Source organism: Streptopelia decaocto (genome assembly GCF_964273445.1).
Source record: "Streptopelia decaocto genome assembly, chromosome: 1".
NCBI classification, from domain to species: domain Eukaryota; kingdom Metazoa; phylum Chordata; class Aves; order Columbiformes; family Columbidae; genus Streptopelia; species Streptopelia decaocto.
Window position 1 is genome coordinate 123078162 of NC_138663.1, and position 26552 is coordinate 123104713.

At 35.9% G+C, this 26552-nt stretch overlaps 1 protein-coding gene across 5 annotated transcripts in view; it reads right to left on the bottom strand.

Annotated features, from left to right (window-relative positions):
* Nucleotides 1-565: 565 nt before the first annotated feature.
* Nucleotides 566-26552, bottom strand: part of BACH1 (BTB domain and CNC homolog 1) — a 28698-nt gene continuing 2711 nt past the window's right edge. For 2 of the 5 annotated variants that reach the window (XM_082043699.1, XM_082043698.1), the window contains exons 2-5: nt 16124-16421; nt 11040-12425; nt 9140-9346; nt 566-4150 (exon numbers count right to left, since the gene is read on the bottom strand). In XM_082043699.1, coding sequence (XP_081899825.1) covers nt 3689-4150; nt 9140-9346; nt 11040-12425; nt 16124-16363 — 2295 coding nt within the window. In that variant the 5' untranslated portion in view covers nt 16364-16421 and the 3' untranslated portion in view covers nt 566-3688. The other 3 variants (XR_014183167.1, XR_014183168.1, XM_082043700.1) reach the window with 3 other exon arrangements.

Consider the following 26552-nt stretch of genomic DNA (forward strand, 5'->3'; position numbering starts at 1 on the left):
CATTTTGGTTCTTAAAGGCAATAAATGCACAGTGCACTGACTAAATCCAAGTGACGACGAATTCCAATGACAAAACTGTCCTGGAGAAAGAGATACGGCTTTTACTGCCTTATCAACTATAAGCAGCAAGTTGAGCTTTCTAATCAACCCCTTTGCTTTCCAGCATTTTCCCCAAAAAATGCATTTTAGCTTTTAATGAAAGGTCTTCTGGTGGGATCATACAATTTTGGACTTGAAAGAGTCAAATGCACAGGTTACAAAAACTTCAGATGAAGTAAGGCTTCTTATGAAAAGCTTTCTGAAGAAGGTAAAAAGCAATACTGAAAGGCTACATCCAGTATCACAGTTTACTGCTTAGGAGATGCAGAGGGAGTTTCATGCACTGATCTGTATTACGTGTGTAATTATCACCTCCAAGTTTTTTCTAAATACAACAAACCTATGGTATCCCATTAATCACTCATCTAACTTTTCTCTCCCTTAAAACAAAAGAAATAATAAAAACAATAAAATAAAAGATCCCCAGAAAAGGAAACCCACTCAAACAGAACAGGACACAAAGAAATCAAACTTACAGGAAATTTATTCCAACTCAGTAATATTTGCTACTGTGTGTATTATTCAGGAACTTATAAACTATATAGACTACTTTGCTACTGTTGTCAGAAGTATTTTAGTAGTACTACATAAGTGAATAATGCACCAGTAAAGACTTTCACTGCAAAAGATTTGTACAAAAAAGAAAAGCCTTTGTAGAAAGGATAGTGGTTTTTATTGCAGTCTTAGAAAATGTTGAATTATGAAAGATACAAAATCAACTGTTGTAATTATCTGTTTATTTTACAATCTGTATGCCATCATACTCTTATGGCTTTAAGATAGTCTGTCCAAAGTATTTTAAAACATGCTTTAACAAAGTATTTTACAATTTCAAAATCGAGTATTTCTTTACTGAAAAAAACCCAAAACCAAAACAAAACAAAAAACTCCAAAACATTTACCTGAGAATTCTGTATCATAAAATTGTCCATCATTCTTCATTTTTGCAAGTTGATGATAGAGGCTATAGAAGTCAACATGCAACTTGTATGTTTACCGTATTAAATAAATATTTTTAACATTAATTAGATGAAGCTGGTTAGGCAAAAACCTACCCTCAAACTTCATCAAGTTCATCATAGGTTTTAAATACCTGACATGAATTTCAAATGTCACTGAAATGCCAGCCGTGACTGCTGCTCTGGAAGCCCTGCTCTGCCTGCCGGACAGCGGTCAGACCTGGCTGATCACCGGACCGCAGCAGTGGAGCTCAACTCTTTGGTGGACATTCCGACCTCTGAACTTGGTAATCACTGACTTTGTTTTCCAACATCCATAGCCAAGCGTGTCAGGGGTTTGGGCCACTGGAGATGTTTCAGCTCCCAGCCAGTCATTCTCTACATATATGCTCCACCCCTTTATAAAAAGCATTTAACCAAAGGAATTTTATTTTAGAGTACGTGTACTATAGGATAATGCTTTAATGTCATTATCCACGTCATTTCAGAACAGCACCAGCTTTAAAGGTGGTGTTTATGTAAGGACAATAAAGGGGTTTGGGGCTTTCTGATTTGTTTTTATTGTTTCTTGTTGGTTTGCTTTTTAAATAAAATAGAGACTTCAGAGCAAAACACTGCCTAGGGTGGCAGCACAGGACGGAGGAAGGATTAAATCACCCAGGCATTTACAGATGCTGGAGAACCAGAGAGCTTCACAAGTAATACATGTATAGAATCAACATATATAAATGATAGCAATTTAAAAGAATTTCAATTTGATTTAAAATCATTTCAATTCCATTATCTGAAAATATATCGGAACCAGCAGAACTCTCATGATGTCTGCCATACAGTATTTGTTTCTGAATTTCAATTACTGCAAGCACTGTGATTTATACAAGCTCTGCTCCATTAACAAATTTACCCCTTAAAAAAGTAAAGATATATGATGAAAATCCAAGAATATCACTGGAGATATGAATCAACTTTCAATCCCACAGGTGAGGTAGTGTAGTCATTTGTATTACATGCTGGTTATGAGAAGTACTGTTGAAATCCGTCAAACTCTTAACTTTTGTTTTAAATAAGTGGCTTAATAGTCTTAATACATTTATTAATGCTATGTTACCTAAAAACGAAGGGGAGAAGAAAAAAAAAAAAGATCGATCCTTGCCAAGAACATTCTTCAGCAAGTTTTGTCTCACTGCAAGATAAAACTGCATAGCAGTATTTACAATAGTCCTTTGCTTAGTTGCTGCCTACTGTACATGCACACAATGACACAAAAAGCTAATATACATTCTGAGGTAGGAAATGAAGAATTCCACTGGCTTGTACAAGATTCTTCATGTTTTGTAAACCAGCAAAACCAAAGTTCTCTGTGGTGAGGTTCAATACTTAGTTCAGGTGTGAGAATAACATCTAAATAACAAAGCATCCTTGGTATACAGTAAGCATTTACTGTCATGTAAAAAAAAAAACAACCTAAACCCCAGGGATTATTTTTAGTGGTTGAATTTCTCCTTCACAAAGTAAATAAAGGAAATCCCTCCAGCTCATTTCCTTATTATACTTTCTCTATGTTTTTACTTATAGCACAAGCCATTGAAAACGCACTGCAGGTTTAGCCATAAAACTATCCTGAAGATTAAAATTCTGAAACAGATCTTTACTGGTCCCAGTGATTAGAGAACAAATACATTTGTAGATTACTTTAGGCAATTGGGCACTGAAGTAATGAAGAATTTGGTGCCTGAATACCTTGGGAAAAAAATCTGTCCTTAAACTTTCCTAATACTTTGATTCCCACTTACCACAAACAGCAACCATCTTGAAGGTGCTAGGATAGCAAGTCACAATACAGATATTGAACTAGCATATGGGATTCAGATGCCAGAAGATCCAATGTGCATGAATCAAAGAACTCCATCAGTTTCAAACTTCTGGCTCTCCCAGCATTGCTGTTACTCCTCCCACAAAATTTAGAAAACAGAGCAGCACCTCCACTGTTCCAGTTGTCTTAACTATGTACAGAGAGCTAAGACAAAGGCATGTATTCAATAAAACCTGGCTCTAGTTTAGGGATGGGAACAGCAGGAAGTAATCAGCTGTTACAGAGCACACTTGCCAGAATCTCCTCATACTGTCACGTTTTCCTAATCCATCTAAAAAGAAACATTTACAGAGCTATATATTCTCCTTAAGGTTTGTCTGTCAGGAAATAAAGAAATCTTATAGAGATAGGAACTCCAGGTATAGAAGTCATTGTGTATAAACACCTCTTGAGATGCAGAGTGGCATTAAGTACTGTGGCATAAATCAGAGTGAAGGCTGCTCTACACCTGAATGAAAGCTTCTGCACAAACAAACATCTGTGCACAGAGTTTATACTTTCTAATAACTTTCCTCAACTCTCCGTGGCACCACCACACAGAAAAAGCTCCAAGGCTGACACATCCAAATTACACTCTAGAAAACACAGACCAAACCCAACGCTTGCCAAGTAATATAACAACCATGTAATTGTCAATGGGGTTTCAAAGCATAAAGTTTCATCTTTTCTTTACGATAATGCTCAATTATTTTATGATAATGCTCAATCACACTTTTAGTTGCAACATTGAGAGGCTGGCAATAGGAAAAGAATCGAGTCACTCATCTGTAGTGCATTTGTCAGTCATTTGCTGACAGAAGTCTGTAATCCCACCACTCTGTCCGCACTGTTCCACAAGTGAAGTTTTCTCGAACGTTCTCACAGAAACTGGATGCAGCTCTTGTGCTTGATCATATGTTGCATCAGACACACTTTTCACACACTGATAACAAGAACTCTGCTCATTTGTAGATGTAACACCTGAAAGACCATCTGCTGATTCTACACATGCTGGTATCGCAAGCTCACTATTAGATGGAGTTGTTCGTTCTCTCTCCGGGAATAAAAACGAAAGTGGACAATCTGAGGAAGAATATTTTGCAAGTATTTGTATTTGCTCATGACTCAAGGCTGCTTCCTTACACACCTGCTGGCAAAGTCCAGTCAGATTCTGCTTTGTCTCACCCAGAGTTGACAAAATGTGGTTTCTTTCCTTCAGCAAGTTCTCCTTCTCATTTTGCTGCAAGAAGAAAAATAGCCTTTTAGTCCACATTTTAACACAAAAACTACGGTTTGTTATGTTCCTATCGAAGCTACAAGAAGACTCTAAATAATCCGGTCTGACAAAACAGAAGTAATTTGACAATTACAAGGTTTAACAGTCACACAATCAAATGCCTATCAAAAGGACAATCCTAACCTCTCTTGAAGACACATCAGCTCAGCTATTTGAAGTGTTTTTTCAGACATAAAACTTTTTCAAAACTCATGCTGGCAGCCAAAAGAGTAATTTGTAGTTATGAACTAAATGAAACCTCGCTTAATTTACTAGAAGTACTCCTGAAAAGCTAATTTTACAGAGTAAATGCATTTGAACCATTACCACTGGACCAGCAAAACATTAAGCAGTCTTCATAGTGAGTTATATTTTAAAAGTTAACTGTTGAAAACCAGACATCACATTTTCACTACTGATACTGCTCTGCTATATGAAAATAAATTCACTTCACAAGAAGTGCCAAGTTCACTGTAGAACAAACAATGGAGTTAAGAAGAGTTTCTAAAGTAAATAGAACATACAGGAAATTAAAGTAATAAAACATGCTAAGCTTGTAAATAAAATATTTTATCTGGAAATGCTGCAATCTGCTTTGTTTCAAGGCTTCAACTAGAACACTGGAAGTTAAAAAAATCTAAAGTGGAGTGACAGATTAGTGAACTGAAGAGGCAAAAACAGAGGTGCCAGTACGTAGGTAACCTACTATTTGAATAGGAGAATACTAGCTGAATGTTTGGGTTTTATTTATACAACAAACATATTTAAGAGAGGCCGATACCTCTCTGACACAAAACAAGAATGTCCTTGCTCTGAAGACCTTACAGTCTAGCTACGTAAAGCAAAAGAATTTTTCAAACACAGGGAACCAAAAAGGATGGCAATTCACTAATGAATATCAAGTAGAAAAAATTATAATTCATTAAAAATTTGTTGGATTTTTCTGGTTGTGTTTTTGTTGGTGTTTTGGTTTCGTTTGCTTTTGGCAGGGTTGTTTTTGTTTTGGTTGCTTTTTTTTCCTTTTTTCTTTTATTCAATGTCATGAATTTTTCTGAGACTTCTCATACAACTGGCTGAAGATGAAAGGATATTGACAACTGAGAGGTCTAATGATGGAAACAAGGAATACCTGAAATAAAGAAAAATGAGGAAATGGCAAAGAAGGACAGGAAACAAGCAACACCATAATGAAACAGTTGAAATAAAAGGACAAAAACAAATCTGCCACACATTGAGTTCTATAATTAATTAAAAGAAGAGGCAGAGTTTTGAAGACATACAAAGCTTTAAAGAGTTCTTAAGAAATAAATTTTAAACATAGGGACTGTCTGCTATTAACATTGCTATGTCAATTCACTCTTAGAAAGTTATTTTCAGTCCTCCTCACATTCCTTTTTGCAGGAGAAACTCATACTGCAACCTCTATGACTTCTTTCTGAAGGAACTGACTAACTTTAAGTGGCATTTTGCAAGAGTGGCAGTTGTTGCCAGTCCTTTTTGCCTAAAATGATTAGAAAGAGTGCTTTGCTAATAAACTTCTTGTCAGCATACGGGAAACAGCTGTTGCCACATCTCCTAATTCAAAATCACATTTCGGGTTATGCAGAGGCACTCAGCTGTGTATTATGGACTGATGAAATTAGCTGAACTACTGTCTAACACAAACTTCAACATCCAGAAATAGTTATTCCAGAGTCAATTCCCCACCTTTGTCTGAGGTTTTTGACAGATTAATACCTCTAAGTATTGTTTTATTTTAGCAGCCTTGTACTAATACTGTGAAGTAATGTCAGCTAGTTTTGAGGTCATAATAATCAAACAGAGCTCTTTTAATTGTTCTGTTAAGTAATCTGTTTTGTTCACACATTTCCTCTCCCTGCTATAGTATATAACAAGATCTCAATTACATTTCTTGGATTACAGCCTACAGTGTATCACTCTCTGACATATCCTCCATCTAAGCTACAGAATCTCCAGGGAAGTAGTGCTTCCTGAAGCCAGTTGTCCTTTACTGTGCTCCCCCTCACAGGCACCCTCATTTTAAAGCTCTGAAGCGAGAAAGTGCAAGGACTGTGAATACCCACAGGTTTTCTAACAAGCCAACACCACCTCTAGTGGCCCACATGCATTCTTAAATATGGAACATTAGTGAACAATAAGAACACACAGGTTCACCTGAAAAAACATTAAGTCAAGACTACATGGGGGTCAAAATGACCTTATCAGTACAAAAGATCAAGAGAAATGACCCAACTTAATTCTCCCAGATAACGGTTAGATTCAGTATCAAACAGCACTTTTCTTCAATATAAGTAGAGCTTAACGTAAGACTTTCAATCTTACAGAATCACTTGGATGGGAAGGTACCTGAGGAGTTCTGTAGTCCAACCTCCTGCTCAAAACAAAGTCAGTTCTGGGTAAGATCAGGCTGCTCAGGGCTTTGCTCAGTCATGTCACAAAAACTCCCAAGGACAGAACATGCACAACCTCTCTGGGTAACCTGCTCCACTGCTTGCCTGTCCCCACTGGAAAAAAAAAAAAAAAAAGTCTTTCCCTATATACAGTTGAAGCCTCTCATTTTAATTCATGACAATGTCTGCTGTTCTCCTGCTGTGAAGTACTAACACCTGCCAGGCTGAAGATCTTTCACTCCCAATGCCTACATGATCTTGAGGACTTCTCCAAAGGTACGGGCATGTGGCTACTAGGTCTCCCCACATCCATCTCTTCTCCAAGCAGAGGCCCCATTTCCTCTGCCTCTCACCACAGCATAAGTACTCCAGGCCTCACCATCCTGGTGGCCCTCTCCTAACCTTATTCCTGTTTGTCAATGTATATCTGGCACTGGGGTGGTCAAAACTGAGCAAAAGATCCAGTCTTACACATGCTGCTAAGTATAGGAGTACAATTGCTGCCCTTGAACCACTAGCTGTGTTCCTGTTAATCCAGCCAACAGCCCCGATGGCCTTTTATTCAGCCAGGACAGACTGCTGACCCATGCTCAGTTTGCTGTCTGTCCAGAACCCTAAGGTCTTTTTCTGTGAAGCTACTGCCCAGCCAGTCAGTCTCCAGGCTCTACTCATGCAGGGAGTTAGAATGTTCCAGATATGGGACTTCCCAAGAAAAATAGCACAAATACTAGCTTTTAATCTGAGAGAACAAAAACCTGGTAAGAGACAACAAATAGAAATTAATACCAGACAACATGCTGCACATATTGGAAGTCAGGATGAGGAATTTAACCAATTAATATTTCCTAACAGGCTATCGTAGAGAGTATTAAAAACTTGTCAAGCGTTTTCAAACTATAGCTACACTACATTATCCTCTCTCAAAGCCACATTACAGAGGATACCATGCAAAGATCAAAGACCTACAGGTCTGAGACACATGACTGACCCATAGAAGAAGGAACGATGCAGGAATCATCATGCATGAAGCATCCTGGATGTGCCACACAATGCTTTTCAGAGATGTCTCCTTTCTTCCACCCACCTGGAAATTACACCTAGACAGATCTTAAAGTTTCTGTAGTTGCGCACAACCTACACAAGTTTGATGGTGCATAACATCAGCTGCTGTCAGACATGCTCAACAGCTCCAGACAAGGTCGTTTCAGGAAGTTCTGAAGAAACTTACGTGCACAGTTCGGAAAAAACAAGTAACTGGAACACCTTTGTGCCTAGAGTATGATTCATAACTCAGACCTCACCTCACAATTCTCAACACTCATTGTCTAGACCTTGCACAGTGATCTTTGTCAAACAGCAGACATTCAGCCTCTTCTAGCCCAGGTCTACAGAAGAAAGGATATAGCACTATGATTATCAGTCACTTAGTCAACTACAGGTCTAATCTTGCAGATGAGTCTCTAACTTCCCCCTCCCCCCAACTGTTGCATAATCTTGACAAAGTTACATAACAAACAGAAATGACACTATGACAGTTCTGCACTGTCACAAATGAAACTTCTCTCTTTAGTCAAAATAAAATAACTCTTATTAACATGATCACCTGACTTCCCTCCCAGAGTATCATCTTCATTCAGCATACTGAATGACTTGCTCTGGCAACTCATCAGGGCTGTACAGCACTGCAGGCCTTCCTTCATAATCTCTCTCATTTGTTGAAGAAGTGCGTGTAGTGAAACATGATGGAGCACTTAAGGAAAATAAGTTTCTACCCCATGGTGCTTTGCTCTAATTTTAGTTTCTTTTTCACTCTGAAGTTGTAACTAGAAAGGTGAAACATAAATGACTGCATATGTTCCTAGCTGTTTAACGCACATTTAAGTTACATATTTAAATTTTTATTGTATTTTAAAAAGGAGAAAAAATATAAACAGATGGTTGTAGAGAAATCTGGATGCATCAGATCCTCAGATACAATCTTGATACAACTATTAAAGAGGAAAGCAGCTTCCTGAATTCTTTTATGTCTTCCGCCTTTCTGCAAGGGTCTCATTTTTGAGATTCAAGAAACAGTTTGGGAAACAGCCCATGTTGATATGTTACAAGAACAATACTTGCACAACTAACAATTGCACAACAGTAAACTTGATCATGAGCAATACCACAAGTTGAAGAACAAAGTCACAAAGCAAGAAAAGGTAAGAAGGTAGAAAAGAAAGCAGAGTGGGATGAAGGTTTGGGAATCATCCAGTACAATTAAGTGCAATGCTGATGGGCTTCGAAAATACCATTCACCAAAAATTATGCTGTGATGCACTTTTACTTGAAGGGAAACAGGTCCACAGAAGGAAAAATATGTGTACTTTAGAGTAAAGCACAGAAAATCTAGAACTGCTACCAAGAAGTTATCCAAGACACATAATGTTTTCTGATCTCAAGTACAAAAAGTAGTAAACCACCTCACTCTCAAACTACTGCCAGACATCCATTCAAAATGTTTAGAGAAAGACTCAAGTCAACAGTAATGAATATTTATACATACCAGTTTTTCAATTTCAGATTCAAGATTTTGTATGCAGTCAAGTTTTCTCTTACGACATCGCTGTGCTGCAATTCTATTTTTACTTCGTCTTCGGATATCATGAATACAGTCCAATTGTTCAGGAGTTAATTTATGCATCTTCAGAAATGACTGGAAGTCATTTCTGGAAAGTGAGATAATCCTTTGTGCATTAAATGGCAGTTTTACCTAGGATGTAAGATACAGTTGTAAATCAAAGGTGAAACTGATATAAATAAACACCAACAGGCCAATTCAAATTTTTAAGCATTCTTTACCACACCACTCATCTTTCTTCCTGAATCTCAGAGAAAAGAGCAAGCTAATGTAGCCATCAGGTGAGGTGGATATAACCCCAGAGTTTGAACTAGATGGAATCAAGCACAGGCAAAGTAACTGAGTACTTTGCAAATTTACACTAGATGTTCAAAACCATATTCAGAGTAGGATGAAATCTGTCCCTGTGAGCGGCAAAGCAATTAGGTGATACACTCTAGGAAAATAAGTTTTGGTTAGGCAATACACAAAACATGTCAAAAATCACTAATACAGCCTAAAGTTTCCCCATAGCTGCTCTTAAGGCAGTATCCTGCATACAGTTTTATACCTATAGTTTTCTACAGGAAAGGCATTTACTTAAAATATAGAAGTTACAATAGTTGTCTTATAATTCTTAATACTGGAGAAGAGAGAGAACCAGGCTCCTGCTATTGTCTGTACACCTGAGCAACAGAAGCAGGAGCTTCTGAAACATACACAGATCACAAAGTCCTGATTAACACTGAAAAACACCTTTACCTTTACAAAATAATTTTATGAAATATCCAACTAAAGACCCTTTATTTTAATTCTTACATTTGAGCATATTAAGTGGCAGAATATGTTATCTTGGAGTGGTCAAAGATCTTAATTTATTTTAAAAAGCAAAGAGAAACCCTTTCTGTGTTTGGCTAACACTGGTGACAAACAGGCAAAAACAAAATAGACAGTATTGGCCTCAGCAATTATGTATTGAAACAATTCTGGCCCTTTGTTTGGCGTGTCAACTTTCTATATTGATGGAAGCTTCCACTTAGAATAAGTCTCAGTAAGGCCCTGCATCTTAAAAAGAAAAAAACAAGTGCTTTAAAAACAACAGAATTTTCATGGCATTAAATGACCCATCATGCACAGAGTAACACTGCAATACTACAATTCTAAGAACTGTGACAGAAATCATTCTAGGTATGTAGTAAAATCTTTTGGGATTATACTACTTATGTATGGCACCTGCCCAAAACACTACCAAAGCAGTGATGTAAAAAAGTGCTAAATAATTTCTGTTGTTGAAGGAACAAATATAACCCAATTTTTTAGAGAAGGCAATACCATTAAAACAGTCTTAAATACACAGCTACTGAAGCCAGCTTGAAAACTTAAATTTTCATTTGACACTAAATGTGAAATATAATTTATCTCCAACGTTCTCCCCACAACTCAGAATAAACAAGAAAACTTTTAAGTTCCTATTAAACAAGGTTGCAATAAATTTGTAGATTTTTAAAGTTTAACTGAAATAGACAAAATAATTCTAAAAAAAGAACTCTCGTGCCTTGGTTTAAAAGTCACAACCTTTTCTGATGAAGCTGTTCCAGAAAAATATCTGAAGTCTTCTAATACTGAAGCATCCACCACTTTAATACCCTACCAAAACGTAACTCTCCCTGAATTAACAGTGATCTTCCATATAAACCTTTGAATGGTTAATCTTCCAGATTTTTAAAACAAGCAACCACAACCCTTACCTTCTCCTTCCCCCACCCCGGCCCAGAGACTCAGAATTAGGTTTTTGAATAGGGTCTTAAGAGACGGGGAAGCAAAGGATACACCAGGATGTTCTTACCTCACATTCTTGTTCTCTTGCTGAACAGGATTCACTGTCTCCCTCAGTGTCAGTTTCTGAATCCTCTCCCAAAGTTATCAGATAATTATAGGGACATTGTTCTTGTTGCTGTCCCTGAGCATAATCTCCACTGGTTATTTCGGAGCTGTTGGAGCCTCCTTCAGTACTAAGGTTGCTTATAAAGGGGCAGTTGACAGAATTCAATGTTGTAAAAGTTCGCTGAGAGCAAGGTTCAGGGCTTTCACTGATCCTGATACCCAGCCACGGACACTCTGATTTCTTCCCCGAATATACAGGCTCCAAGCGTTCTTTTGGAACTGCAGGTGGTAAATGCATTTGATCTGTGCTGTAAATATCACTCCAGAACCCTTGTGCTAGATGTTCTGCTACCTCTCTCTCCACACTGCTTCGATCACCAGCTGATGTAATGTTAGTGGCTTCTCTAGTGCTCAAATCAACCTTCAAAGATGCATCATCTTGACTTTCAATTTTGTCATTCCCAACTCCAGTACCTGATAAAGTTTTTTCAGCTAAGACTGTGTTGTTTTGCATACCACTGAAATTCAAGTTACCATATTGCTCATAAGTATGTAAAAAAGAGACAGAGTTGAGTCCATGAGGTGCAGCAGAATGTGCGGGGAAAGCAGCAAGATCCATTTTCTCCACAGGACACGACACATTCTGAGTCACAGAATCTCTCTTTGACTCTTCCTTTTTCTCCATGTCTTCCTCCCCTTCTTCCATTTTTACCTGAGTCTCTTCACGTTTTGAGACCAGCTGCATAGGTACACACTCCTGAGTTTTTTGTATGACATCATTATCAGATATGTCCTTCTCAAGAAAAGTTGCAATTGGTGGCACCTGAATGTCTTTAATATTGGAATTAGTCTCTGAATTATGAACTTTGTCACTTCCGAAAGCTTTCTGGAATTTCCTATACTTTGGACATTGGGAAGATAAGCTGGAAACACCACCCCTTTCTACGTGTACAGGATCACATGTTTGATTTGCATTACCTTGGACAGCAGGTGACAATTTAGCATTTTCTTCATCTTTACAGATCTTTGTGTCAGGAGTTTGCATATATTCCTTTTCCAAAAGTTCTTCTGCTTCATCATCTATTTCTAGGTCTCCATCATCCACATTGCCAATTTTAGGGCTTGTTTCCTGACAACGCTGTGTACAACACCTCTTCCTAGGACATTCCTGCTGATCCGATTTGAAGTCCAAAAATTTGAATTTGAGAAACTGAAAGCATGACTCTTCAATGTTGTGTACACCCAAAAATTCAGCACACTTGCAAACTTCAGACACATTGTCTTTATTTAGAACAAGTTTAGCTGTGTATGCAAACTGAAGCAGAGGACTAAATCCTTTAAGTGTCACCTATTAAAAAAAAAAAATTATATATAAGTATGGTGAATATGGGTTTAAACAGAGAAACACACACAACCCAAACTTACCTGTGAGCAAACCATGCCAGTAGGACAGAGTACAAGACAAATGCAGCACATTTGTTCCACAGAGAAAATGTGACCACACTCATTCTGAAACAAATCTTCTGATGCAATTTTTTTCTGTACATTTTATGGCGACTATCTTTTCACAGTGATCAGTGTCTAAAATGTTCTGAAAATACAGTACTAACAAGTGAAAAAAATACTGCTGTATACTGAAAACCAGTAACTAGATTCCAATTTCATAGATACCTTTCAAACCCAAGTTGTAAACAAATTACCATAGAATAAGATCAAAATACTGCTGGTATTTTTTCCTTTAAAGAGCAATTACTGTTATTTGTTCAATCCTATGCATCACTGATATTAAAAAAAAAGTCTGAAAAAAAATGGAATTTGACCACACGTTACTATTTATTATATAGCTACCGACTCCTTTCTTCTTCCCACAGATGAAAAGACTTGTACCAAAAAAACTGTACACCAAACCCAATTATTCTCAGCTTAAAGCCTCTTTGGAGGTGGCAGTTTTGTGTGAACTTTTCCATCATTATCACCTCAGTTTTTACCACAGAACAGCTGTCTAACAGGGAACCCAGAGTTAAACAAAACTATGTCATTACAAACTGAACAAGATCATCTACACATTAAAAAAAATTGCTAAGGAATTTGGTAGAAAGTTGTGAACAGATCACCATATTACATGACACTTCTTCAGCCTTTCTCTTAAAGAACAAAGCAATATGCCCATTACTACTACTCAAACTCAGGTGCACATTAGGCTCCCCTCCTTCACTCAAGTGAACAGGACTTGATCCTGCATAAAGCACTATATTAATGCATTAACTATACTGAATTCTTCTGCCAGCAAGATAATTCATTATGAATGCAATTTAATTTAGGAATCAGGTGAGGGTTTGTTTTTTAGTGGGTGGTTGTTGGTTTTTTAAAGAACACAAACACCACATGAAAGGAAGTTGAAGAGATCTGCACAGAGGCATTTAGCAAAAATTCATATAACTTAAGTAAGGAATTCTTAAAATGACATTTGAAATATGCTCTGGAAAAAAAAAAAAAAGACTACTGATTACAACCACCACATGAATTCATCCTTAATTATGTGGGGAAGTGAAGTGTAAAAGCCAGTTTATCCGTAGGCTGGCAAGAAGTCTTCAAATTCAGTATATTCAATAAATCATTACAGTGGATTTACAAACAAGTGAAATTCATACACAAAACTAAACAAAACAAATACAATGATATTTCAAAACTGTAGGTTCTTTCTATATAATGCTAAAAAATTGAAGGATCAAGATGGGAAAAAAAACCCATTCTCTATTCCTTTCACTTTCTCTTTCACATTTCTAGCTGGCTATCCTGAAACAAGACAGAACACAATAAGATTATTGGTCTGACTGACCCAGAAAAGCAACTCTTGCAGTAGTCATTTAATTTGTATTTAGGTTGAAATTCTGACTTACAGAGTAAAAACATTGTTAGAAAAACAACACTGAATGGACATGAGGATGTCAGTAGTCGTTTTTTACAATATAAGAAGTACTTATAAAATTATAATTATACAAAAACATTTTACTATCTCACATTGTGGACTGGTATCTTTAAACTTCAAGTACTTTGGATGATGAAAAAGGTTAAAAAAAATAAAAATCACATGTCAAACCAGGTGATCAGTGTTTGCCTCTCTCTTAAATATGTAGCTTCATAAACTGACTCATTTCAAAATATTCAGCAGTTCCCAGAAGAGAAGCTTAAGTTGCTGAGTCTTCAAATGCTTTTACCAAGTGAGCAGATTTAATGATTAAAAGATGAGATTCATTGTTAGTATTTTTGCTTGTTGTTTCAGTGGATTCAGTTCTTAATGTAATTCAGCATTACTGATTTAGGAGTCCTCTTAAGTCTACATTGTAATAAATATTAGGATTATCATGTTCCTCCATTTTCTTCACAAACTCTGGTCTCTTTTAACTCAGGTTTATTTTGTGGGTCCATTGGAACACAGTTGCTCTGCACCACAGACTGTTTTTCCCCTCTCCAACTTTGATGTACTATTTTTTCCATTATCCCAAAGCAAAATTCTCTCTTTGACAACAGAAGTTTTACATGCCATTAATGTCCCTCTTTTACTCCAAATCATGTCTTTGGAGTATCCTACTTGCCTTCCTACACCAGCTCCCACCATTATTTTTTTTAATCTGAGATGCATTCAGGCTATCAACATATTAAGCCACTAAGGAAAAAAAAGCATAAGAAGAAGTGAACACAGAGGCACAGTAAGAAGGCTGAGCAGAAGTGACATAGTGGCATTGTGCTGTAACAATTTTGTAATAAATTAACTGATCAACAGAGAATAGCACAGACCCCAGAAGCTCTTTAAAGAGACCACCTGATCCATTTTAGTTTTCTGTTTTCTCTAAAATCAGAAAGATTCTGGTAACAAGAGAATCATTGTGCTTATCCCAACCTTACAAAGCCAGCAAAGCAGCTATTTTACTGAAGTACAGGCGGTTTGAACACATCATCTCTGCACTAACACTCAACCCAGTCTTGTACATGCAGAAGTCTATAATGTAACCTCCAAGGTCACTATAAATATTCATTGATGTGCACCTTTCCTCCAGTCTTAATGATTCTAGTTGAGTTGCCAACAATTTGCATGTTATTTCCCACCCCCCAAGCTGATTACCATAAAATGCTTCCCAGGAAGCCATTGATTATTTAAAAAACACCTCTTCAGATTATTGCTATCATTGGACACAATCAGAGCACATGGGGGCTCTTAATTTTCACCTACAAGCACAGCATTTCATATGAAAATCCAATCAGTGGCTTGCCTCATGTGTCTTTTAACTAAATATGAACTGGACTCTTTAAATGTCTTGGATGCTCCGGATAGGCAATAATAAATTTTCTTTGCTATGGATGTCAGGTTCTGGCTCATTCCCGCTAAATGCCTTTAAATTCAATCTGATTTAAGAATTTGTATTTTGGGGGTAAAAAAAATAAAACAAGTAATTGCAATACATTTTCTCAGTCTTAAAAGCAATAAAACACAATTTTAAAACCATGCTGCTAATCATCAGTGTGTAAAAAGGATGGGGAACTGAGCAGAAGAAAATTGTTACCAACATTAAGCACCAAGCAAGCAACATAAGCACAGCTGTACTACTCAAATGTATGAAACCAAATCCTAATAACCCTGATTTAGATGTACTATCATTTTAAGCTCTGTTTATTTATTACTCCAAATGTATTCTCTTTTCATATAAGAGGAGTAGTTATGTAATACCACTTTACCATTTAAGGGCTGTTTTTTGACAAACTTAGATGCTTTGCATCAGATGCATGATTTTAAAAGTAATATATTTTTAATTGAAAAGATATCCCCTATACATTCAGCAAGACAGCATTCACAGTCTGTCATATACACTCTGATCTGTTCAGCCTTTCCTTCAACCAATGCCAGCTTTACAATTTAGAAATTCCTTCCCCTCTGTTCTTAACTCTCTTACCTTCTCAGTTAAGCACCACCAGCCTACTGTAAAACAGAATTAAACAAAACAGATTGGAAGCACTGGCAGGTAAAATACAGAAGGGAGTGACACTCACCTCTTCCGGTAAAGTGATGATAAGATCAGCATCCACCTGACCCACAATTCTTGAAAGGAAGTAACTGCTGCAAGCTGCAAGCACAGCTTTGTGAGCCCGAAATCGTTGATCTTCCACTAAAATAGTAACATCACAAAGAATATCTTGCTTTCTCTGATCATCAAGACTGAGAAGTACATTGGTACTGTGTACTGAAGATTCATATGCAAAAACCACACTGTTCTTCTCACTTAGAGACATTCTGTATCACAAGTAGTAGTGTAAGTCTCAGCGGAAAGCATGCTTCTATTCTTCAAATCTGGAAGAAGAAAAAAAAGTTGTACATGTGAAAAGTCTCATCCAACAGGAACCTGTTGATACTAAAAAAATAAGCAAACTGTTAAACATGCATTGCCTATTCAAATGCTTTAAGACTAAGATTACTACTCCATATTTCATATATGTTAATACATAAATACATGCTTATGAGCATTTGAAGTACTCAGACCTTAACATATACATCTTAAAATAATGCTTTAGTAGTTTCATAGACCAAAAAAGCATGAATTTTTAATGTGATTTCAGCAACAAAGAACAGAATTTTCTTTAGCAAGTGATTAAGAGTCATAATTTCACTGTAACACCAATAAATTCTTTAAGCTTTCGTTTTTACTTATCAGTATATTGACTCCAACACTATGAAAGTGTAAAGAGAAATAAAAAACAGATGCATTAAGCCAGAATTCACCAAAATACTATGCAAGCTACTTCTGTTTACTGATTCACCCAGTACAGAATAAAATATTTGTGTTCTACCTTCTTTCAAAAGTAGCTTGCCTGTTAAACCAATCAGGCACTGGTAAAATATTCTAATTTTCTCTCGTAGGTTGGTGTTTTGTGTTGTTTTTAAAGCAGATTAGTTCTCCTATTTACCACCTGCCTCAACTATCTAGTGCAGCCTTTCTTCCCTCTCCTGCTCATTGCTATTTGAATTGTCATGCTTGTCAAGTTTCCTTTCCTAATGGATCACTTTGATTCAGATCACCCGGCAAGAGAACCTCTTTTGTGACAGAGCAAAGTTCTGAAGTAACAGTATTTACTAGAGAATAAACAACATTAAAAGTTGTATGATATTTAAAACCCTGACATTAAATATTATAAAATTTTCCTGAAGCTATTCCTCAACTCCTAGTATTAAAAAAAAAAAAAAAAATAGAAGCAAGCTAGGGAGGAGTCAGCCCTCCTAGAGAGTGCAAAGTTTAAAAGCATTTCCAAGTCTGATCTTCACACTGTATGGTTAAATTCCTATCTTCTTTGAATTAAGCCTTTCTTCTCTCTTTTTTTTTTTTTTAATTAATTTATTTATTTTTAAAAAGGCCTAGTAAGTGAGTAAGTGTCCTTGCATCTAAAGCTTGTTCAAGAAACCACACAAGATTTGGAACTGTCCTGCAGGAAGAACATGATATTACATTTAGATTACACTCATCTATTCTACCCAAGAGTTACTGTAACTGAACACAGCTGCTCAGACTCACTTCAGCTGACACAGGAATACCCAATCATGATATTGCTCAACAGAGGTTGTTATGATACATCAGCTTCCAACAACAGTAAAACTGTCACCAATGCAAAGCTTCAGTTTTCAAATATGGGAAACTTTCACAACACAGCAGGGAGGAGGGCATGGCCATTTTTAAACACAGCAGGGAAAAAACAAACAACCCTGCCAGCTATACTCCTGGTTACTCACTACTCAAGTTATCTTCATGGGATACAGGCATTTTTAGTGATCTTTCGATCCACATTTCCAATGGCAGTAGTAGCACAGTGTCAGCCTGGACTCCGGTACAAAGTGCAGAGCATCAGCATTATCTGCCCTTCCCACTCCCTTATGGAATATTCTGCGCTCAACTTCAGTCAATGTTACCAAAAAATGTACAGATCATACCTTGGCAAAGACAAAGAAAGTAAGGCTGTTTTGGGGCATTTGCTTAAATATTCAAGATTTTTGTTTGTGAAAATAAAAGTTCTGAGGAAAAAAAAAAGTTATACAAATCAGATTCCCAATGAGTAACAGCTATCCCATGTGCTGTTAACCCTAAAGGGCTTATTTTTGGAAGAAAAATACACTTTAAATGTTTTCATATACCTAATGACAAGACTACAGAGATTTGTTTACTTGGTATTTAGTTTTCAATCAGTTTAATTGAAAATTATGGAATAATTCCATGTGAAACAGGTATTCACATAATAGCTTATGAGATCTAAGCAGTGCAATATAAACCATGTATTCCTAATTTGTTTGCTCTATATCCTTATCATATTCCTCAAATATACAGCACACACAGCTTAACAAAGTGTGACTGTGTATTTGTTACCAGAAAGTCTGAAAAAAGTGTGAAAAAGGAACAGAGCACAAAACAGAAGACTAAATCCAGGGTGGTGGGAAATACAGGGAAGTATTAAAGATAAGGATTTATTCTGGGATGAACACTTAGGCAAAACTCATAAGGGAGACAACAGTTACAGACAGGCCTTCAAAGGTTCTTTTTTGTTTTTTCTTTTGAAGTCCCAAGTTCTACCAACCATCTGACAGACAATCCATGTATCACACATGCAGCTCTTGGGTTTCCCAAAATAGCCAGTTCCAATATCCAATTCAGCTCATTACACTTCCACAGCATGAAAGGTTAAAAGGAAGAAGAGTGTGTGTATATATATATATGTGTAAAAATGTTTGTGTGTGTGTATATACATATATGCACAGAGAACAGTCAAACCTCCTTTTCACTTGCTCTCCAAGGCACACAACGTGGTTTCAAAACAGCATGCAGCCTACTTGAAGCACTGATAGTGAGCTTCCAATGTTGTTGCCGCCAAAAATAAATTAGGTTTCTACACTGAAAAGCTACCTTCTGTTTCTTGTGAAGTGAAAATAGGTATTTGATTTGAGCAAAACTCAATTTAACACTACTGTGATACAATGTTGTACTTCTTAATGTGAATATTTCAGTCAAATTATGTCTCCATTATTTTTAAAGAAGATGCAAGATTTTTTCAGGTATCCAAAATATAAAAAGCAGCATTTCATTAAACATTTCAAAATTTAAAATAACCTTTGGAAAAAAAACAAAAACAAAAACCACACACGCCAAAAAAACCCACAAAACAGAAAAAACACACTACACAAACCAAACACTAAATTTCTCTCAGTCTTCTTTGTAAAATCTAATTACTGTCATACATCATAAAGAGAGAAATCAAAAGGAAAAGAACCAGAAGAATGAAAATGCTGGTGAAAACAAAAAGCATCAAACAGGAAAGGGAAAATGTAGCCACTGTAAAAAGCTGTAACACTTCAGAGAAGTACAAACAGAGGTCAAATCCGTGAATGTCTTAATTCTGTTTGCCAGTTGCATAATAAAGGCATGGTACCAGGTTTCTGATAGTTTTTGTAATAACAGCCAACTAAATTTTCCACAACAGCATGCGAGTACAAAATACACTCATCCATAAGTAGATTCATTCTGCACATTTCCACAACGACAGCACTCTTGTACCAAAAAGAATATCTCTTATGTAAACTGTTTAATTTTTCTTTTACTTTAACTGCTCCCTGGATGACTCCAAAATTTTTAAAAGTAGTGGTTGAATGGACAAAGAAGTGAAAAGGTGTGGACAAAAAAAATTCAATGGTGCTTTTTAAAGAACCTTTATAACCGCAACTGTCTCAAAGACAGACCCTTCTGTGCATTCTTCTTCCCAATTCAGGTGTCCATTTTACACAATTTAATTTTCTAAAAACATTATCTATCATATTCTCCCCCCCTGCCCTCAAATGAAAGCAGCAACCAGTTGCTAAAAAGAAAAAGGCACACTACTAACAATGATAAAACAAATTATTTCCTTGCAAACCAGACTAAAACTCCTATTCTATCATGCTATTTTTATTTTAAAATGAACACTTAAGGAAAACTAAAAGCAGGCACAGATAATTTGTAAAAGTATTCCAACAGTCAGTAAATGACCTTACATTTAAATCACTGTTCACTAAGTCAGCATCAACAACCCACCATGTTACTGAATGCAAAAGATGCTAAGAAAGAAAAACATGCAACAATATTCTTTAGGACATTTGACACAGCAGGTACCATCAAAATTAAGGAGTCCAAAGAGCTCTTCCAAATCTCAAAATAGTCAGTATACTGTCAGTATAAGAGCTTTCCTCAAATTCCTCTCACCTGAAATTCTGTGCACCTAGTAACATCATAGTCTTGAAGGGAGGAAAATAAAAAACATGGGCAAAAGTATATAAACACATGTGCTAGTATAATAACTACATAAAGGAACACTTGCAGCTGAATTAATCAGGTTCTGCTTTGAAAACACAACTAATCATGTTACTATGAAGTTTTCATACTTTATCAGACAGTGATATTTGAGATTTAAAAATGTTTTGCCAAAGGGCAAAAATATTTTCTCCTAAATACTGGCTATAAATCCTTATTCTGCTTCATGAAAGTGAAGTTAAGTCTGATTTTTTTTTTCTCCCTACTAGTATATGATCCAACAGGAAAACTATGCCTTGCACATATCTGCAAAATTACGTCTCCAGGAAATTTAGAGATCTATACTTTTAATTGACTAGATATATGCATATTTATTTTCAAAGAACATATAAAATACTTATTGTCTTAATGAAAATTAGCACTGCAACAACATTTAAGAAGGAATATACATTTAAGTATACAGTGTAGAGATCAGAGCAAGATGCCTATCAAGCCTCAATGGCAAATACAGATCTCACCCAAAACTCATTTTTCTCATGCATTTAAAGCTATTCATTAGCTTATATTATTAACATGAAGGTAATTGTGAAGTATAGGAAGCATAAGGTAGTTTAAAATTAGATTTCAGGCTTGCTCACCTGATTATTTAGGATTGGTAGCAATTACTGCTCTTTAACTCCTAGTTGACTGGAGAATATAACATGAGTTAAACGATCCTTTACTGCCTTCCCCCACACTCTCTGCTTTAAAGAGTCACTTAGTGTAGATCTTTAGGTAAACTATAAAGCCTCCCATTCAATACTAATATATATAAATATATATTCATATTCCAAAGATGATTATCATTATGGGTGAGACTAGGTAAAGCTATAAGGAACTTGCGTTGCTAAGTTACTGAAAGAAAATAATAGTAGATAATACAATATTTGAATAGATAGCATAAGAGCAGGAACATATTATCAGGATAACACTCAGTGTGATGTATTTCTTATCCACACACATATAAATCTGGCATAAGGTAGATTAACTTTCATACTCAGCAGTACCTCTGCAGCATGTGAGAGTCTGCACTCAACATCCTGTGGTCAACAAGAAAAGTGTCATGCAAGAGGTGAAGGAAGATTTTAAGGACCAAATTGTCACTGAAGTTGACAAAAGCATGCACAGAAACCAGATTACCTTCCAACGTTCATGACAGGGCAAAAGAACTGCCTGATGATTAAGTATGTCTCTGACATTTCAGACAATTACATAGTCCTGAAAAGAGTTTTGTATTGCATTTCACATAAGAGATATATTTTTATATGTGTAAATATATGTAATAGATTTTAATATACTATATATATATCATTATGACAATAATAAACAGTAAATGACTTTTACAATAGGTCTTCCAAGCAAACCACTCATAAAAGTCAGGATTTGACACAGTACCATTTTCTCAAGTATTTAATGCTGAGGAATAATTCTACTCATTGTGCAAAGGACAGCAAAACACATAGTGTATATATATTGACATAAAACACTCAATATGAACATTTGTCCTTTTTATGTTGTGGAGTCCAAACTTCACAATCTGCTATAATGATTAAGTCGTTTGTCATTGTAAAAAGCTGAAAACAGACACAAATCCCATTTAAAGACGAAAGTTATATGACTAACCAGCAGCAATCGCAATAAGATGCAGATGTTAAGACAACATTCAAAAACCTTGGAACAATAAGGCAATTGTACCACCCATCAGCTCACTGCAAATATTACCATCAGCAACAATTATCCCAAATCATTACCACTTATCCAGATGCCCACTGGACAACTACCAAAGAGTTCTGTAGAGACTTTCTAAAACATTGATGCACTGTCCAAAATATTTTATTAATAATCAATACCAAACATACAGGACCATAAAAATCAGGCTGACTAAATAAATAATACAAACTACTATTCAGTGCAGTGAATTAATAGTAAGAACATTTTTAGACTTTAAATGAAGATTTAGAGTATCTTGCATTTTGCATCATGTTAGAAAATACCCCAAAATGCCAAACAGTTTACAACTAAGCTTTTCAATAACTTATAAAACTAGTCAAAAACCACCAATTACGTATGCTTATAGCTAGTTTGTCATATACTTGCATCATTCTTTCTGAACAAAGAAGTTAAAAATAACAGCTGGAGGTGTCCCTGTCTGCCTAGGACAGCTGCCAGGAACTTTACCACAGAATAACTTAGAAAAACAGTAAGACAGCTAACACACTGGTAAATTCAGTGTCCTTTATTTTATACTCAAACACCACAAAAGCTGAAAAGGGTAATATTTCAACATACAAAGAGGTGTGCTTTACAGCTAAAAAGAGCTTTAAAAGTTGGACCAGTTGACACTCGAAAGATCCACTGGTAGCATTAGAAGAAAACACACAGCTAGAAAGAATGAGTCACACAAAGGAGCTCCATAGGCTCTGAGACTCTTTAAGGCAAACAGTCAAAGAATACTAAAATGGCACTTAAAATTGAGATACAGGTTTGAGACTGCAAATCACTGTCACTACTTCTTCTATTTACATTATGATACCTCTATGATTTGCATATGAGTTTACCAAAATACTTTTTGAACATTCCAAGTTTGACTGTTTCAAGTTTCCTTAAAAATACTAAATCAGAGCACACAAATCCACAGAAATCAATAATGGTCATGCCTTCACTACTTAAAAAGGTTGCATTTTCAGGAAAAAACATAGCTGACTTGCTAAACTTACAATCTAAATTCTTGGTGGTAAATCTAAGGACCTGGAAAAGAAAATCCAGTATCTAATAGTCACCAAGATACAATGGCAAGCCACAAGCATTTGGATTCAATTGAGTCCAGCATCCAAACCTAGTGACTGTGACAGACTCACTGTCAAATAAAACACAGGACTGTACATTTTTACTGTCACCTGTAATACACTTAATAGCAAAAGGGGAAAAAAGCCAGCACAAATTGGCCCATGGTTCTTCTGTCTTAAGCTCTACTGAGACAGCAATGGCACTAGCAAGAGCCAAGCAAAAAATACATGAGCTACAGAAGTTACAAGAGATTACATCCTATCAAGTCAGTGCTTGCTTTTAAAGAGCAACAGCCTCTTACTTATTATCCATCAGTCAATAAATCCATTTCAAATATTTCTAAAATAAGAGCTAATATTTTATTCCTAGACTCAGGTACCAATTATGTGGCTCTACCACTGCAATCAACTCAGCCTACACATAGGCTTTTTTTTCCTGACCTTCAGCTACCATAAATTTCCTGTAAATGATCCAGTTCAAAAGTCACCCAATTTACTGAAAAAGTAAACAAAACTTTTTTTCTTAGTCTTTATTTACTTAGTGAAACACCATCCACTAATACCACACTGGATATCAATCCTCTGTAGGAATCACAGTACATGGTAACATCTCACTTGTACATGGTAAAGTTCTTTCAGTAAGAGAAAGCACACATTGACACTCCCCTTCAGTAATTGCAGGCAGCACAGCTTTGTTGTCATTACTATCTGAGCTAGTTGAACTTGGACATACAGACATAATTTCAGTTGTGATCACCATCATGACAAAATTAGCAACATTAATTTAACACCTGGCAGACAATAAAGTTCTGCTCTGTTACCATGACTCTCGTAGCATATCTATACTCTCAGAACACTTTAAATTCCTGAACAGTTAGAAAAAAGGCATAATCAAGCCCTAAAAAATAGCTTGGAAAAAACAAACTCTGGGCACTCTCCTGACTTCAAAGTTGGTCTATTGAGTAACCTCCAGCAGGTCACTTTTGTCTCTCGGTTCCCCTAAGGGAGACATTTACATTTACTTTATTGTATTAACAAAAAAAAAAAAAAAAAAAATCTGCCATCCACAGATTTAAAGTACAAAGGGAGCGCTATCATTTAGTACTGCTAAAACACGGCAGTTTGGATAAGAGACAGTTTATTCAAAATACACAGCAAAGGCTTTTTTCTAAAGTTTTATATCTATGTCCTTGCCCCTAACTACCTCTCCTTTTAAGGAAATAAAGTTATGTTACAGATGAATGCCTACAGCAGTTAATAGCTGCTGATTCATGTTATGCTGACAAGGAATGAACAGGCATTTCAGCACTAATGTTTACTGCCTTCCCATCTTTAGTTCAAAAAGATGTTAAAAGAAAAAAGCAATTAAGAAAAAAGGCAAAAAAGGAAGCTTTGCTGCATAAGAACAATGCTTTCTCCTCTAAAAAAAAAAAAAGAAGGTTGCACCTTCAGATGATTAGCACATTCATAATTAAAATTCTAAATTGTATTCTTTATTAGTTCAAACACCTGGATTATATTGTTCAAGCTTAATTACATAAATGAGCTCTTTAAAAATTATTACATTGTATTTCTGCAACATAATTCTTGCAACAGCATTTGGACTCTTGTCAAGTCACAAGCAAGAATTAAAAAGAATCACGGGAAGTCTGGCAAGTTCTAAGTCTGCACTGAGAGTCTTAATTTGTTTTCCAGGTTTTAAGCCTGAGTGTCCACTTTTTTTTTTTTTTAACATTTGCAAGCTACATGAGAAGTTGAGGTGTGGGGAGGGGGGAGAAACAGAGACCTGAAATTCTTAGTAGTCACAAGACTCCAGATTCTAGTTGGGATTTTAAAGGAAAAAAAAAAAAAAAAAAAAAAAAAAGGATGGATACTGTGTAATCATATAAATTTTCCAAAGAGCAGAGATTTGAATAGTTTCCCTCAGAAGATGACACAAAACAGTCCATATTAAAACCAGGGAAAAAAAAATGTGACTATTTTGTAGTTTAACATTATTTTACACAACACTTATTGTTTACTTTTTGGAACAGGGATAAAAATCATACTGTGGGACTGGGTTTGTTTAAGTGCTAAAATATGAAACAGGACTGAAGGGATTTCAGAGACTCCTTTGCGGTAAAATCTCACCACCAATAACCCTTCAATTCTGCTGACATTCAAACAATTACTCTGGAAAGACAACAATGCACAGACCTTTGAAATACATGGTTCATCGAAAGAAAAAAAAACAAAACCCAACAACAAAAAACCTCCACAAACACAACACCCCAAAAATACTAGTATATTTTTTTTATAAAAACTACTTTACATAATAAAATATTCACTTAGGATAAGGGGTAAATTGGTACAATGTAAAGTATGGACAATTAACATCTACTGTCAGTTCTTGCCTTTACTTAAAGGATGAATACCTTTGCATTTATAGCTACATATTCTACTCCCTGACACAGTTAAACAAACCACATGAATTATTTTTTTTTAATGACTGTCAGAATCCATTCACAAGTATGTATGTCAAACTCTTTTTAATGAATACTAAATTAATCATCTGTGGTTTTAATGTATCTAACTTAGAAGGACACAAGAACCTGAAAGAGCTGAGAAGCAAATAAATTGGCAAGTCAAATAAAATACTTTTTGGAAATTATCTTCACAATCTTGTTTCTGGTATTAGCTTTTTAACTCAAATTTGTTTCCACAACCGTTTTTCACAGCATGTGAAACTGAAACAAAATTCTACAAATATTTTAGACATAAATCAGGAAGAACTTCAGAAACATTTATGCAAAACCAGAAAAGCATAGGTTCATCAGAATTGGCAATATTTATATATTAAGAAAAAAAAAGATGGAGAAGACCAGACTCCAAATGATAATTCTAGTCAAGTCACATGTGATGTGATGTAAATAAGTGTTTCTGAGATGGCACCATAGAAAATACTGATCTTAAAAGAAGGGTACACAGGGATAGCAGTGCTATCTGTGTACTTATCAAGGTATTAGTCAATGGGCCAAGACTGGAATCCAAACACCTTCAAAGGTTAACTTGACAGCTCAAATGAAGTCATTCACAAGCAAATTATTTAAATGTGATTCTAAAGACTAGCTGAATATTCTTTTAAGATGCAAGTTGTCATTTAAAGGCACTTTGACTGACTGATACCAGAGGCTATCTCTTCCACTCTCCAATGTATGTCTAATGATTATACTCAATTTATTTGTATTTCACCAATGCTTCTAAAGTCTATTTGCCTTTCACAGTGCACTTCCCCCTTCTTTTTAAAGCTTCAGTAGTGGACCAGTCAGTTGAGCCTTACTCTGACCTGCTAATTCA